We start from the raw sequence: 14841 nt of genomic DNA, 5'->3' as shown, positions 1-14841 counted from the left end.
TTCTATCTGTGCAGCTTCCAAAGCTTGATTGGAGATTATCTTCCTTGTCCCTCCCTTAGAGAGAGGGAGAGGGGAGAGAGAGAGAGAGAGAGAGAGGGAGGGAGGGGAGAGAGAGAGAGAGGGAGGGAGAGAGGGAGAGAGGGAGAGAGGGAGGGGGGGAACAATTTCTTTGACTGCAAAATTCCAGGCCACTGGTTTAAGATTATGTTTCTCTCCTTTTCAAAGATGTTCAAATCCTTGCCATGTTAAATAATTTAACCAGTTCCGGTCTCCAAAGAGAGCAGAAATTGTGTTATTTTCTGAGAAAAGCCAGCAAATGGAAAACAAAAAATAAATGAATGGAAAGAAGGAATTCTAACACCATAAGAAGCTGCACAGAGTGAAATTAATAAAACCCCATCTGAGCTTCATTTAAAACTGATCTCAGTTTATATCACCAACATGCTAAGAACAAGTTTCCTTTTCTTGTCACCCTTCAGATGTTTTGGGAACAAAACGTATTCTCAGCCAAAGACCACCCTTGCTGGGGTTTTGGAGAAGACATAGTCCCAGAATACCTGTAAACAGTGGTGGGAACCTGCCATTTTAACAACCGGTTCGGTAATCACGCGCTCTGCGTGTGCATGTGGTGTACGCACGTGCTCAGTTTTACAAAAACTTACCTTCCGCATTACTGCTGGGGAGTAACACAGCTGAGGCGCGACAATCCATTCTGTCGCGCAAATCAGCTGAGAAGATATAGGTCAGTAAAGCGCAGGGGCAGGAGGGCCCATCTGAACAATGGAGTGAACCTGTTCACTTGAACCGGACCTAATCGGTAGAATTCCACCCCTGCCTGTAAAGCACCACACTGTAAAAGAGGATGAGTCTGTGATTATTCATTTGCTACAGCTTTCAATCAAGCTATCAGCTGAGAGAAATGTTACGAATTGACAAACTTCAATCATTATGGTTAAAGTAATAAAACTGGAGGACTGACAAAAACAATTGTGATATCTATTTAAAAACCTAATTTACATTTGCACAATTTGAATATTGTGACTTCCTTCTAGTGAGGGCTCAATTCAGATAACTCCACAGATAATCCGGATAGCTGTGGAATTTGACCTGACAAAGCATAAGAAATGCTGAAGGACAAGGGCAATAGATAGTAAACCAGTGTTTCTCAACCTTGGCAACTTTTAAGATGGGTGGATTTCAATTCCCAGAATTCTCCAGCCAGCATGTAATGCTTACATTACATAATTAGTCCCAGCAAGGGTCACTCAATGATTAGTTTTTGTTTTGAAAAACAATGTGCAAATTCCAAGGTAAGAAGATTCAATCCATTAGCATTGCTGTAGCTTTAAGGGGTTGTTTCCTGTTTTGTTTTCAACTTTCTTTTGGGTAGCTTTGCCTTTAATTGTTTTTCTTTATTTCTCTTATCACTCTCTTATTGTTTTCCTTCTTCTACTCTTCAGAGCCACTGCTGTTTGTCCTTTTTCTTATCAACCTTCTTTGCATTTGATGCTGATCACCTCCATTTCTTCAGCCAGTCTGTTACGATGATGGCAATAACCATCATCATAGTCATGGGTCCAGAAATTATCCCAAGTTAAATAACATCAGAGTTCAAACATGAGAAAAGCTTCAAAAGTTATGACTAACTCATTATGAGTTAGTCCAGCAGTTTGCTGGAAAGATGGATTTCTTCCAAGAACCCAGAAACTATTTTTTTAAAATTCAAGATAATAGACTAAATTAAAAATTAATTCTCTAGCAGAGTATCATCAAAGGAACCATTTATTTAAATATGCTTTATATAGTAATGTCCCAAATGGAAGATGTTTGATGAAGAACATCAAAAACCAAAATAGAAACAAACCCAAAGAACATATTTGAGTAACTTTGTAAACTTGGTAGAAACAGACTGAAAATTGTTTTGACAGAGAGGAATGAGTAAAGCACTCCAACTACGCCAATATACAATTTAAATTGTAGCTCATTCAAATCCAGATTTGCTTTCTTAATTCTTATTGAAGTGCCAGGTTTAACCAAATTCTGCATTGTCCTACTCCTCTTGATTTCTCTATGTTTTTGTGGATGTTCTGAATAAATTAGATGCCACGTGGCCTACTCTGTCCCATGATTAACCATATATTCTCCAAAGTATCACAGCTCTTCACTTTCAAACAACAATTGCCACACCCAGCAAGACAGTTTGCTGAACAGTAAAATGGTTCAGGGGGCTTCTTAGAAAATGGGCATGAATGCTTCTAATCAGCTACTGAAAATAATAAAAGAACCTTTGGTTGACAGACAGAAAACACAAATATAATAAACAATAGATTTTCCAATCCAAAGGACTAAAAAACATGTGTTGATAATAGGGGGAAAAATGTCTTGAATTAGACGTTCTGCATTGTACAACATTCCCAGGAGGAAGCATGACAGCTGCATCTCACAACGATCTTCAAGAAATCCAATGTCTTAATGCAGTCCGACTTTTCAAAGTGGAACAAGTTAACGCAAATGGACTTGAAAATCAGCAAAATCCATTTTCTGGATCCATTGCCCAGTGCAATCTCTTAATATGGGGAATGAAAGCCAGAGAATGCAAATGGAAGCTGTTCAAATTAAATTGTTTTAATTATTCAGTGTAGCAGGCGCACATGATGCATTGGCAGATTTTCCTGACTTTCACCATCTCTTGGTCTCTGTCCAGAGTGCTGATCATTGCCAAGCATAAAATACAACTTCATTGTTAGCAAGCTTCATCAATAGAATTCTAGGACTGCCCATAAGGGACACAGGAGGGGTAATTACCTTCCAGACTTGGCAATCTCTCTCCTCTTTTGATCAGGCCACAGCAAGGAGCCTGAGGAAACAGTATAGCAATGACCAAAATTTGGAAAGAAATGGAGAGATGCCATCCAGAATTATTGCAAACTCTTGCTAGAGCACATGTTAATATGGATCCTTGTGCTCTGCCTTTCTGAACTATACAAATAAAAGAATGGCAGGCCCCCAAAGGGTCAAAAGGAACCTGGAATATTGCTCCGCAGGAGGGCGTAAAACTTGCAGGCTGTTTAATTCCAGACAAAATATAAAATCAAAGGAGTGTTGCAGATATGAGCATTAGTGGGTGCGTTCACTCCTCTTAAAGAGTTAATTTTGGTACTGTGTTATATGCACCCAACTGTGGCTTATTGGCTTAGCGTGTTGAATTGAATCTGGCCACCTGCACCTCAATAAATCAGTTAAACAAGTATCCTCAAAATGTGATATTAGCCGTCCTTGTTTTTCATTTTGATGGTTTAAAGCCAGCCAAAATTTTAAAAAATTATAATAATAAAAGTTTTGGACTGGATGAGGGTCGAGATGTGTCCAATTTCAGGCTCAACATTAGATTGCTACCCTGTCATGATGTTTCATTTGCTTTTGGACCAAGAAATCTGAGTTTCTCGCTAGATTATTTTATACTTTTTAGTGTCTGCCACAATATGGATGTTATGCTAGGTTGTTTTGCTCCAATTTTATCTTTTTTGGTAATATTCCAGAAGTTTAAAATCTCAGAAGATATATATTAAAAACATAAACACCTAGATGAAATACATATATCAGAGTAAGCTTCTCAGATATTCCTTTAATCGTCAGACAATAAAAAAGCTTGTTTTCCAGAATAATCCTTCTTCAATAAATCCACACTTTCTGTAGACCTCCTTGATGTGACCCTGCTGCTTAATGGGCACGAGATAATTTGAAATTGAAAGACTACTATCATTATCCTAGCCGTAGAGATATGTGCTATCTGTACACTGATTCTTAATAAACAAGGTTTATAAAGTGAAATAATAAATCATATGCATGAAGAAAGCCAAGTAAATGATTAATGTTATTATTTTCTCCTTAGAATTTGATAAACCTATATATCTCCTTTGATTCTTCTCTGCAGGGCTCCATGCAAAGCTGGATTAATTTATTATGATTTCTGTAAAATGTTCTTTTAGCAAAGAAAGTCTGCGGTACTTTAGTAAGAAAACAACACCTCCTCCAAAACATTTTCTTCAAGTATGATATGAATCACTAGTTGCAATGTGATTGCAATGATAAAGACAATCAAAAGAAAACAGGATCCTAAATGTTGGAAATGTCATCAGACACCAGGATTGTATTATTATATGTGGTGGACATGTCCAGAAGTGAGAAGTTATTGATTTAAAATTAAAACATGGTTAGAAGAAATGATACAACAACATATGGATTTAAAAACTGAATTGTTCCTATTGGGTATCTTACCAGAGAAATTTAGTAAAGAAAATATATATTTGATTATACATGTTATAACTGCAGCGAGGATAGTATTTGCACAAAGATGGAAAGCAGAGAAAATCCCTATAGAGGGAGAACTAGTTAAAAAAATATTGGATTGTGCAGAAAAAAATAGATTGACTTTGACAAAGAAAGAGAGGAATCGGAATATTTTTTAAGATATGGGGGCAATTTTATCATTGGTTAGAGAAGAAATATATATAGGGCAAGGTTGTAATGAAATGAGCGAGGAAAAAAGAGGAGAAAGAAGATAGATAAATGTATTAATAGAAAAATAAGAAATGTGGGAGAAATGTCAAAATAAATGAAATAATAATATTAAGATATGATAAATATTTGAGGAGTAAGAAGAAGACACAAAAGATGTACTCAGATGATACACTGAATGATTATGTACTGTATGTTTGTTTGTCTATAAAATAAAAAACTTTTACAAAAAATAAAAAAGAAAGAAAACAGGATCCTTTTGCACATATATTTTGCCACTGTGTTTTACAGTGTTTTGTTTTTTTTAAAAGGGCATTTAAAACAAAAATCCCTACAGAAATGAAAAGGATCTTTACAGAACAGGTAGTATAATCTGTAGAGCTATTATAATGAAGGTTACTAAATGACAAAAGAGCTGGGTGAGAAAGGAACTTGACACAAAACAAACAAGTCAGAATTTAAAACTTAAATTTTAAAATTCTGTTCTTTCATCTGGAATGAATCGTCTCATTTTTGCAATATTCAACATAAAGCTATATTTTCCCCTTCAGCCATCCAAGACCTGTTTTTTTAATTCTTAAAAGCCTTGTCAGACAAAAATAGTTATGTAAAAAAGCAAACAGATATAAGAGCAGTTATACTTCATCAAATATGCTTTTAAAGATATATTGCATTGCCTCAATTGTCTTAAAACTCTGAGCAAAAATGAGAAACACAAGGTCAATATTTGATGTCAGTACTGAAATCTTACCACACTATCTCTGTGGCTTTGTTTGCCAAACCTTGGTTTTTCCTCTCTCTCCCTTCTAGTAATTTTTATATACTTGGCAGCATGCACATTTATTTTTTGCGTTCATCATACAATCTTTACCATTAAAATAATTTCAAAATCCTTAAGATTTTCCTCTATTATACCTAGCTATTGTGACATAAAAATATTTATTCATTTTATTATTATTCATATTAATTCCAAAAATTATATAATAGACACATATACAAAATCTTGGGTATTAATTACATTTTATTGATGTAATACAAATCTATGGGCTTTTCCATATGAAATTAAAGACTAGTGCAACTAGTTTGTTATAGTATATTTGAGATGTACAGGTGATTGCAAGATAGCTGTATCTTTCATATTTTATATTTACATATTTAGTACATTGTTTTTATTTACATTACTAAGCATATACTATAGATAGAAATCGGTTATATGCACTGTACATTTAATATTGCATTTATGACAAGGCAGCTTTAAGCCTTCAATATAACATTACAGATCATGCTAAATTATTGAATTGTTCCAATATCTTTTCTACATTAGTAAATCTTAAATGGAAGAATATTGATATTAGAGAGCAATTCAAAATTTTAACAAAGGGATGTAAAAGTGGCAGAAATATTTTTTTCCATATAACAGCTGGTTGGGGTGGCACTTTTCCTGAGTTATACAAAGAAATCAAGACACAATTTCAAGGAAAAAAAATAAGTACATAGATAATGTATCATATGGCCAGAATGATATTAGCTGTCTTAAATACCCAATTTTTATAAAACAACATTGGAGGATAGATTCACCCTTTGTTTCTGATGTACTCAAGGGTTGTTGTTTTTTTCACAGCATGAAATATTATTCAGTTTTGAAGAGGAAGCAATAATGATCCTAACAAAGCCTGAAAGTCATATCAAATGGAATTAACATTCTTTTTCATTTCTCCAAATACATTTAACACAGTAAAACAGACCCATTTTACATAAGAGAAATTCCTATGCAAATTATACAATTTAAAAAGTACAAATTCATGTGCTCTATATCTTCTTTTTTTAATGATTCATACAATTTTCACTCTCATTGCATTTCAGCTGGTTTGATTTTTATTTTTTTCCTTGAGGGCGGGGAAGATTTTATTTATTTTATTTGACACACAATCTAACAATTTAAAAATAATAATGCACTGAACTTTAAAGTATCCTTATGTTTAAAAATCCTTTAACCCTTGTGGCTTACAAACTTAGTGTGTGTGTGTGTGTGTGTGAGAGGGATTCTGAAAAACTAAATGCCATTTCCATTATATGATTAAAGTCAAGAATCTATTGGAATACATTGGCTGTGAATGACTTTGCATGGTATATTAGTAGATGGATGATAGGATTAGAATTAACACCGATACCTTAACAGAAAGGGATGGTGTAACTCCTCAATAATGTAGCCCCCTCAGGTCACTATTGACTTGGAAGTTCTCATAAATTGTATCCTCTTTGTGACTGTGCACCTGTGTTACGATAATAACAGAACTACTCTGCTTTGTTCAATAAAGCTGTTAAAAAGCATGCATTTGAAAATGAGGAACTCAAATGGAACTGGAATATGTTTCGCAATCATTTAGCCCAACACAATCTGAACACATAGTTAAACAATATCAGAAAGAGAATATGGCAAATGCTCCACTGAAAAAATGTCTTTTAAACAAGAAACTTTTAAAACATCTGTGCAGCCTATGAAAGGCCAGAAAAATAGTGCTATTGCCTGTAATTATCATGTAGTTTGGCATCTAGCCATTCAGAAAGGAAGTCAACATATACAGCCACACTAAGACATTCAAATAAAGACTTAAAGGCACACATGAAGAGCTCCTAATATTATCTTATTCCATTTATAGTTCAGATTGGTTCAGGACTTAGTGAAGATGTGAGTGATAAAGAGGTTTTCATAGATCATATTTAGTAGATCTGGTATACTAAAAGCATACTGGTATCATTGCTACTTTTGCAATAACCTTTCCTCTATTCAAAGATCAAAAATACTTGGCTCGGTCAATTGTATGTTAAATATACAATCTTAAAGAATAAATCACCTCGGTTAAATTGGACGCTTCCAAAGATTAATGGTTGGTGAATATTTTAGAAAGCCAAATCATTTATATTACTAACCACGTCCTTTCACTGAATTCTTAGCACTAAGTTGCTGCTAAACATACATATTTTTATATAAATTGGCTCTTAATTAATCAAGAACTCTGCATGATGGTTGCAAGAGAATACGTTTGAGGAGATTTCATCAGTCCAATTTTCTAAACCTGATCAGCACACTGTAACTCCCTGCTTATATTATAAAAGCTGAGGTACACCCACACTCATACCGAATCACATTATCAAGTGCCCCATCGTATTATAAACTCAACATAAGGCAATAGCACATCAAAATATATTCTTCATGTATAAAGTAAGATTTTAATTAGGAAAATATTGAAACTAAAAGATCTACATGCACAAAAAGGTTTTAAAACCATTAGCTTAAGTAATACATTATGGCAAACCAAACTTATTTCCTATTCTATAGTCAATATGTTTTGGAAACTCTAAAGTCAAATAACATAGTAAACATTATCTGCACACTGCTGAGTAAAATGTCCGAGGATCTCATTTGATCACGCATGTGGCATTATTTTCAAGTTTTAAATATTGTGTTCCATAAAAATCTACTCCTGGATTTCATTGTGTAAACAAACTTTCTATTAAAAGGAGTTAAATATTCCATGTTTGCGAACAAAATAAGTGTACAATCACCTCTACATGACCTTCTTGCCTAATTTAGTTGTACTCATTTTCAATGCAAGACTGATTGTTCTTATTAGCTTGCATGCACCTCAGACAGCAAAAATGCTTCCATCAAAATGTTGAACATAATTGACTAGAAATAAAACTGATGGAGACAACACAATCAGTCATTAGACCCCAATGAATGTAACACACTTTATTCATTTGCATGGTAACTCAATTACCAAAGAAAAAAGGGACCATAATGAAAATAAAATTTAATTTTTTTAAATCAGCGAACAAGAATATTTCTTTTTAAGTACACAAGATTTTCCCCCAAGCCTGTATGCTCATTTCTTTGGTAATCCTATAGCTTCTTGCTCAACAGTAATACAGAAACTGTAGACAATTGTGTGCCAGCACAACAACCACAATATGGAAACTTGATGTCACAATCAGAGCCACACTTTGTAATTTATTTATTTTTTATCTCTTGTAATGGTTCGGAGCATCTGCAAATGCGAACTTCAATCTGTAGGCTTCAGCAAGGAGAACGCTGATATCTTCGTTTCCCCAGTGCATCGTAGGCAAATTCTGTAAAAATATTAGTAGTTCCTGGTGGGAAGAAAAAGAAGAGAAATAAATCAAAAGATATATTTTGTTAACTTCACTGGTTAGTTTTGCAGTATCAATCTAAAACTTCAAGATCGGATTCACCAAATTTGAGTTCTTTCTAGACATCTCCATGTACGGTATATCTGTAAAAAGCGCAACTAAAATAGTGAGCGTGTCATTTGTGAATCAAGATAAAATATCCTGACAACCAATGAAACTGTACAGCCACATAAATAAAGCAGCAATTCAGAACAGAAAAAAGCAAGGCAAAATTCTATTTAGGTCTAGTAGAATGAGTAAAAGGAGAAACTCACACTTTGGTTACTGGCAAAAACTGTTTCTTTAATTAACCCTCTCTCACTTGGAATGAACTAATTTTCCTCCAGACCCAAATATTATTATCTGTTAATTTCATATACAACTAGAATTGATCTACAGAAACCTTCTTCTAATATATTGTCCAGTACTGTTCAGACAATATGGAATTATGGCATATGTAGTAATTTAGTATTAATTACTAATAATTTAGTAATTGAAGTTGAATTCAAGTTCAAAAGTTGAAGCCAAATACCCTTGAAGGATAGCAGGTTGGAAAGAGTACAATTTACAACATTATTATCTAACCTTTTATTTATCCAATATATTGTACATGAATAGTATTTCTGTAAATATTTTTTACAGGTCAGTCCTAGAGGAGATCAACCTTGACTGCTCTTTAGAAGGCCAGATCCTGAAGATGAAACTCAAATACTTTGGCCACCTAATGAGAAGGAAGGACTCACTGGAGAAGAGCCTAATGCTGGGAAAGATTGAGGGCAAAAGAAGAAGGGGTTGACAGATGGATCGGACACGACTTCGCAACTAACAACAATAACAACAAAATATTTTTCCAGGACAGCTGCAAAGTATAACAACACAAAGCATCTTTAAAGAATTCTTGACAAGGAATGCTGTCTGATCAGTCCAGTTCAAAAATGCTTGTGTGCATCCCTAAATGAAATAATGTTAAAACCAGGCATACAAACACTACAATATCTTTCCCTCGATGTGAACAACTGCTCCAAAGATAAGTACACTTAAGAACCAAGAGATAGAAATCTGAAGAAAACAAATAGTTTGCCAACTTAAACAGTGGCAAATAGATTTTGTTTCGCTAGATAATTCATGCTAGCTTAACTGTTGCTCACTATCCATTTTCTCAAATGGCTAAGCACTTTATTTCTAAGAACAAGTTTGTTCTTAGGAATAAGATACAACACAACCTGTAATAATACTATCCAGACTTATTTTAAAAACTTGAAAAGCATTTGTAAAATGAATTCTCTTAAGACTAAGCCAGCTATTAATAGTTAGATATCCTAATATTGACATGGACTAGCTGTAAAAGAAAACAAATAATATCTCAGCTTTATATCAAAGTAGAATAAATATTAAACCAAAGTTTGAAGTAATGCCAATAAATCTACGCTATTGTAATGAATTGCTGCCATGGTTTAATAACAATTGTACAAAATATGGATGCTTTTTCCCCCTGACATATGTGATACGTGCAAGATGGGTATCTCTCTAAAATGAATGGGAAATATATGGCTTAACATCTCTACTCTCATTTCACACAAGCCAACACGTTATGTGAGAACAAAAGTAGGGACTTGCCTGATTAGATTACCCTTTTCCCTCCGGAAACGATGGAAAAAATACTAGTGAACACCAGCATTCTGAAAGATTCAGAATAATGACCTTCGCTAGCGTTTTTGACAGATTCAAGGTCAGTTCCTCCAGTGCCGGGGAGGATGCACAGAGGGGGAAGAAATCTCTCTTGGGCTAGAGGGACAGATCTAAATCTGAACTTGTAACCTTCCTTGCTAGCTTCTCCATTCACTTTCTGGGGAACCAGCAGAGAAGATTGCAAAGGCCAAACACATGACCACAGAGCTCTCGGCCACGAGTCATAAATGCAAAGGGGTTTCTGAGCATATAAAATGGCGGTCATGTGACCAGGGGGGAAGATGGCCTGACTTTTTTTTCCTCAATTCTATATATTAAAAAAATTGGTATATATTTTAGGGAAGTTTTATGTCTCCTTTCTTCCTTTATTGTCTCTCACCCCACCCCATAGTGGTGAATCAATCAATTTTGTGTACCGCACTGTATCATATTTATCAAGCAATCCACAGATTTCATAGAACGTATTTTCATTCTTTATACTAAACTCATGCTGCCTTTAAAAATGTTATTATCCTTTAGAACAATTCTATACTCTGACCTGGATTTGCACAGTATTTTTATGTCCATCTTCCTCTATACTACCTTTGACAAGGTTTCCAGAATAATTCTAAACCTCAAATGAATCCATAAAAGCAGTTTTATGTTTTTGACAATTCTGTTACTAGTTGGGGAGGAAAAATCCTAGCCAAAATCTGGATGACCTAGCACCAAAAATAGAAAAATAAGTGATAGTTATATTTGACTCAACTGTCAGATTGTACAATTGGTCAACTAGGACTGACAGTTCCCAAAAAGGTGAAACCAGGAAGGTGACATTTTGACAGAGCAAACTTCCATTAAACTTTCAGCCAAAACAAGTGACTGCCTTAAGATGTAGAAAATAAAGCTAACAAATTAAGGGAATATTATTCACCATGTTAATATTTCGAAAGGAATACAATACTATAGATTTTCAAAGTGGTGCAAACTGTGCTGGAGTTAATTAACATTTTTATTTTTAAAAAAAATTCTATGCATGGGACTTGTGTGAATTGTTATAAAGTTGACATTTGAGGCTGGTACTTTCCTTTGGAGCATGTCAGTTTTTCATATAATTAAGTTCTTAATTAGAAAAATCTAAAAAAAAAAAAAAAGGTAATGAAAGTCACATTGAGCAGAAAGCAAGGAAAGTATTTACTGCCCAAATAGTGTCTGCCTACCCTTGACTTTCAGTTTAGTAAAACTGAGGTAAGAAATAATAATGCCCTAGAGGGGGTGAAATTATTTGGGTCAATTATTTGATCTGGTGAGGCAAACAATAAATAACTGTAAAGCTTGTAAGGCCTACATGAGTGAAGCAGCCAGCTGGATTTTCCTACTAAATTAGACATTATTAAAAAAAAAAAAAAGTAATATTTTATAGAATAACCGAAACAGAAGACTCAAGAGGAAGTCTTGTAATTCAAATGCTTCTTAATTGGTGAAGAGAATATCAAGGATGTGTCAATAAAATTGAATACTGACATTCACTGGTACAATAGCAGGGGGGGGGCAAAAGGGGGGCAAATAACGGCAAAGGCTGAATAAAAATTGATTTGGCAATTGGCATTAAAAGAGAAAGATTGTAATGCAAAATGTGTAGGACAGAGGGAAGGGAAAATGTGAGGCCTATTTATGAAAATGAATGAGATTACTTACGTAAGTACAAATAAAATAAACGTAGCATCCTGGCTTTTAACCGAATTGTAAAACCCAGCTCTGGAAAGCAGAATGCCATTTATAACAAGGAATTGTACCTAACTGCTTTGCATCAGGTGGCAAAACAAGACATATTTACATCAATTGTTTTCCATCTTGCTGTTGCAGGGTAACAGTTTAGCATTTAGTGAGTCGTAAGAGAATAGATGCAGTTTTTTTAAAAAGGAAAAAAAATAGTAAATAACTTTTCTTCTGTCAATTTGTCTGAAAAAACAAGAATGTGTCACTTTATTTCATATTACCCATTTTAAAGCGCAAGGCTTTCCCCTCTCTCTCTCTTTTTTTTTTTTTTTTTTTTTTTTTTGAGGGTGAAGGTTGATTTGCTCTCATCAGCAGTTTTGATTGAATTTGCTGCATCCAGGGTGTCTGTGCTTTTCATTTTTATTTTCACTAGAGGCTACAAAATGATAAAGCCAGTAATTGGCATTGTTATTCAGATTCTACTGCAGAAAGAACCACAAAAAAAAGAAAACAATTTTCTTTAGAGCAAGGCCTCTCCCGTGGCAGCTATGAATTACCAACAACAACAACAAAAAAGAATCACTGCTAAGACATTTACTTTGGATAGCTTAGGTCACCTAAACGAACTGTCAGAAAAACCTTTAGAAAATGGAAAAAAGTCTACAATTGGAAATAGAGCAATTCTTTGGTGATCGTTATTAAAACAGCTAAAAATAATTTGAGTTTTGGGGATTTGGGGAAAAAAGTTATTCTGAAATTCACACATAGATCGTAGATCTGACTATGAACATGACCTAGAATACAAACATGACCTAGAAATTAATCAGAATGTACTTAGAATTAACAGAGTGGGAAGGGACCTTAGAGATCTTCTAGTCCAACTCTCTGCTCCAGCAGGAGACCCTATGCCACTCCAGACAAATGGTTGTCCAAGACCTTATACCAGGGGTCTTCAAACTATGGCCCACGGGCCAGATACGGCCTGCCAAAGCCATTAATCCGGCCCACATGGAACCGTGAGGCTGCTCCACCCACATCGCCCCAACTACCTGCTGGCCCCCACCTGCCTTCTGGAGGCCAAGGAGGCCAAAAACGGGACACGTGGAGACTCCGGGATGCCAAAAATGGGGCCATTTTTGGCCTCCCCAGCCTCAAGAGAGAGAGGGGGAGAGGGAGGAAGGGGGAGACACACACACACACACACACACACACACACACACACACACACACACACACAGAAGTTCCTCACACAAACACCCCAGGCAAGCACATCCCTTCACTAATGTGCTTTCCATCGCCAGAGCATAACAAATTAAAGTTTAATTTGTGTGTATTGTCTAATGGACTGCTAAATTGGCCACGCCCACCCAGTCACATGACCACCTAGCCACACCCACCCAACAGGTCCGGCCCCTCAACAGTCTGAGGGACTATGAACTGGCCCCCTGTTTAAGAAGTTTGAGGACCCCTGCCTTATACCATTCTGAACAAATGGTTGTCCAATTTCTCCTTGACAACCTCCAATGATGAAGCACCCACAACTCCTGGAGGCAAGCTGTTCCACTGATTGTTCTTACTGTCAGGAAATTTCTCCTTAGTTCTACTGTAGGTTGGTTCTCTCTTTGATAATCTTCCATACGTTACTTTTTGTTCTGTCCTCAGGTGCTCTTGAAAATAGGTCGACCCCTCTTCTCTGTGACAACCCCTCAAATATTGGAAGATTGCTATCATGTCATCCCCATTCCTTCTTTTGCTTAGACTAGGCATATCTAGTTCCTGCAATTGTTCATCATATGATTTAACCTCCAGTCACTTAATCATCTTTCTTGCTCTTCTCTGCACTCTTTATAGAGCCTCAAATGCTTTATTGTATCATGGAACTGGACAGAGTATTCCAGTGCAGTATAAAGCAGGTATTACTATTGAGTACCTAGAACTGCATTGGCTTTTTTGGCAGCTGCAACACATTGTTGGTTCATGTTTAAGTTCATTAGTTCATGTTCATTAGGACAACTAGATCCCTCTCAGAGTTGCTGCTGTGCAGATTCCACAGTAGGGACAAGGCAGTACTTCCACAATCTGGAATGTGCCAGGACTACATATTGGAATTCCAAGCCACATACAACGAACTACACCTTCCTTTCTTCAAAGATTGAGCTTTGAAAATGCAACTTTTAAAAGTCAAATTACAACAGATGAGTCATAATTTGAGGCATTTTAAGGAACTCATGCTTCTGGAGAACTTTTAGACACCCAGCAGGATTTATCAAATCTGCCTATACTGTATTTTGGGCAGTTAATATGTTTTAACCCTTCTTAAAAGCATTAAATTAAGAAAAAAGCGAAAAGATGGGGAACAATACATTAAATGCTTCATTCCATTTATTGCACAGATCTTATATATGTGTGCATCTGCTGGACAGAACAATACAGTGTGTGCAACCTAAGAAACATCCTATGGACATGGGCTTCTAAATCTATTATCTGATCATTAGAAAGTATACAGACTAGGCTTAAAATAACAAATAAACAACTCAATTTGTGTTTTTTTTTTTTAAATAAAAGATATGAATGAATTCCTTCAGGATTACCAGAGGCCAACAACTTAAAATAACCAACTAGAGTTCCAGACAGGAATACAGTACACAGGGATTCCAAAAGTAACACAAAGGCAGTGTTTGCACACCACAACTGCAGAGGGAAGTGGATCCTCAATTTTATAGGAATCCTCATGTCATCTGTTGA

General features: G+C 35.4%; 1 protein-coding gene across 1 annotated transcript in view; it reads right to left on the bottom strand.

Moving 5' to 3' along the window:
• Nucleotides 1-5521: 5521 nt before the first annotated feature.
• The window catches only part of TBC1D22A (TBC1 domain family member 22A), a 133731-nt gene continuing 124411 nt past the window's right edge, over nucleotides 5522-14841 (bottom strand). Inside the window, exon 13 of the mRNA XM_070947295.1 lies at nucleotides 5522-8670. Coding sequence (XP_070803396.1) covers nucleotides 8542-8670 — 129 coding nt within the window. The 3' untranslated portion in view covers nucleotides 5522-8541. The remainder of the gene's footprint in view (nucleotides 8671-14841) is intronic.

This window comes from Pituophis catenifer, unplaced genomic scaffold (genome assembly GCF_029215685.1).
Source record: "Pituophis catenifer annectens isolate HBS135680 unplaced genomic scaffold, rPitCat1.0.hap2 SCAF_7, whole genome shotgun sequence".
Lineage (NCBI taxonomy): Eukaryota > Metazoa > Chordata > Lepidosauria > Squamata > Colubridae > Pituophis > Pituophis catenifer.
Note: the sequence above shows the minus strand (reverse complement) of the source record. Positions and strands in the feature narration are given on the sequence as shown.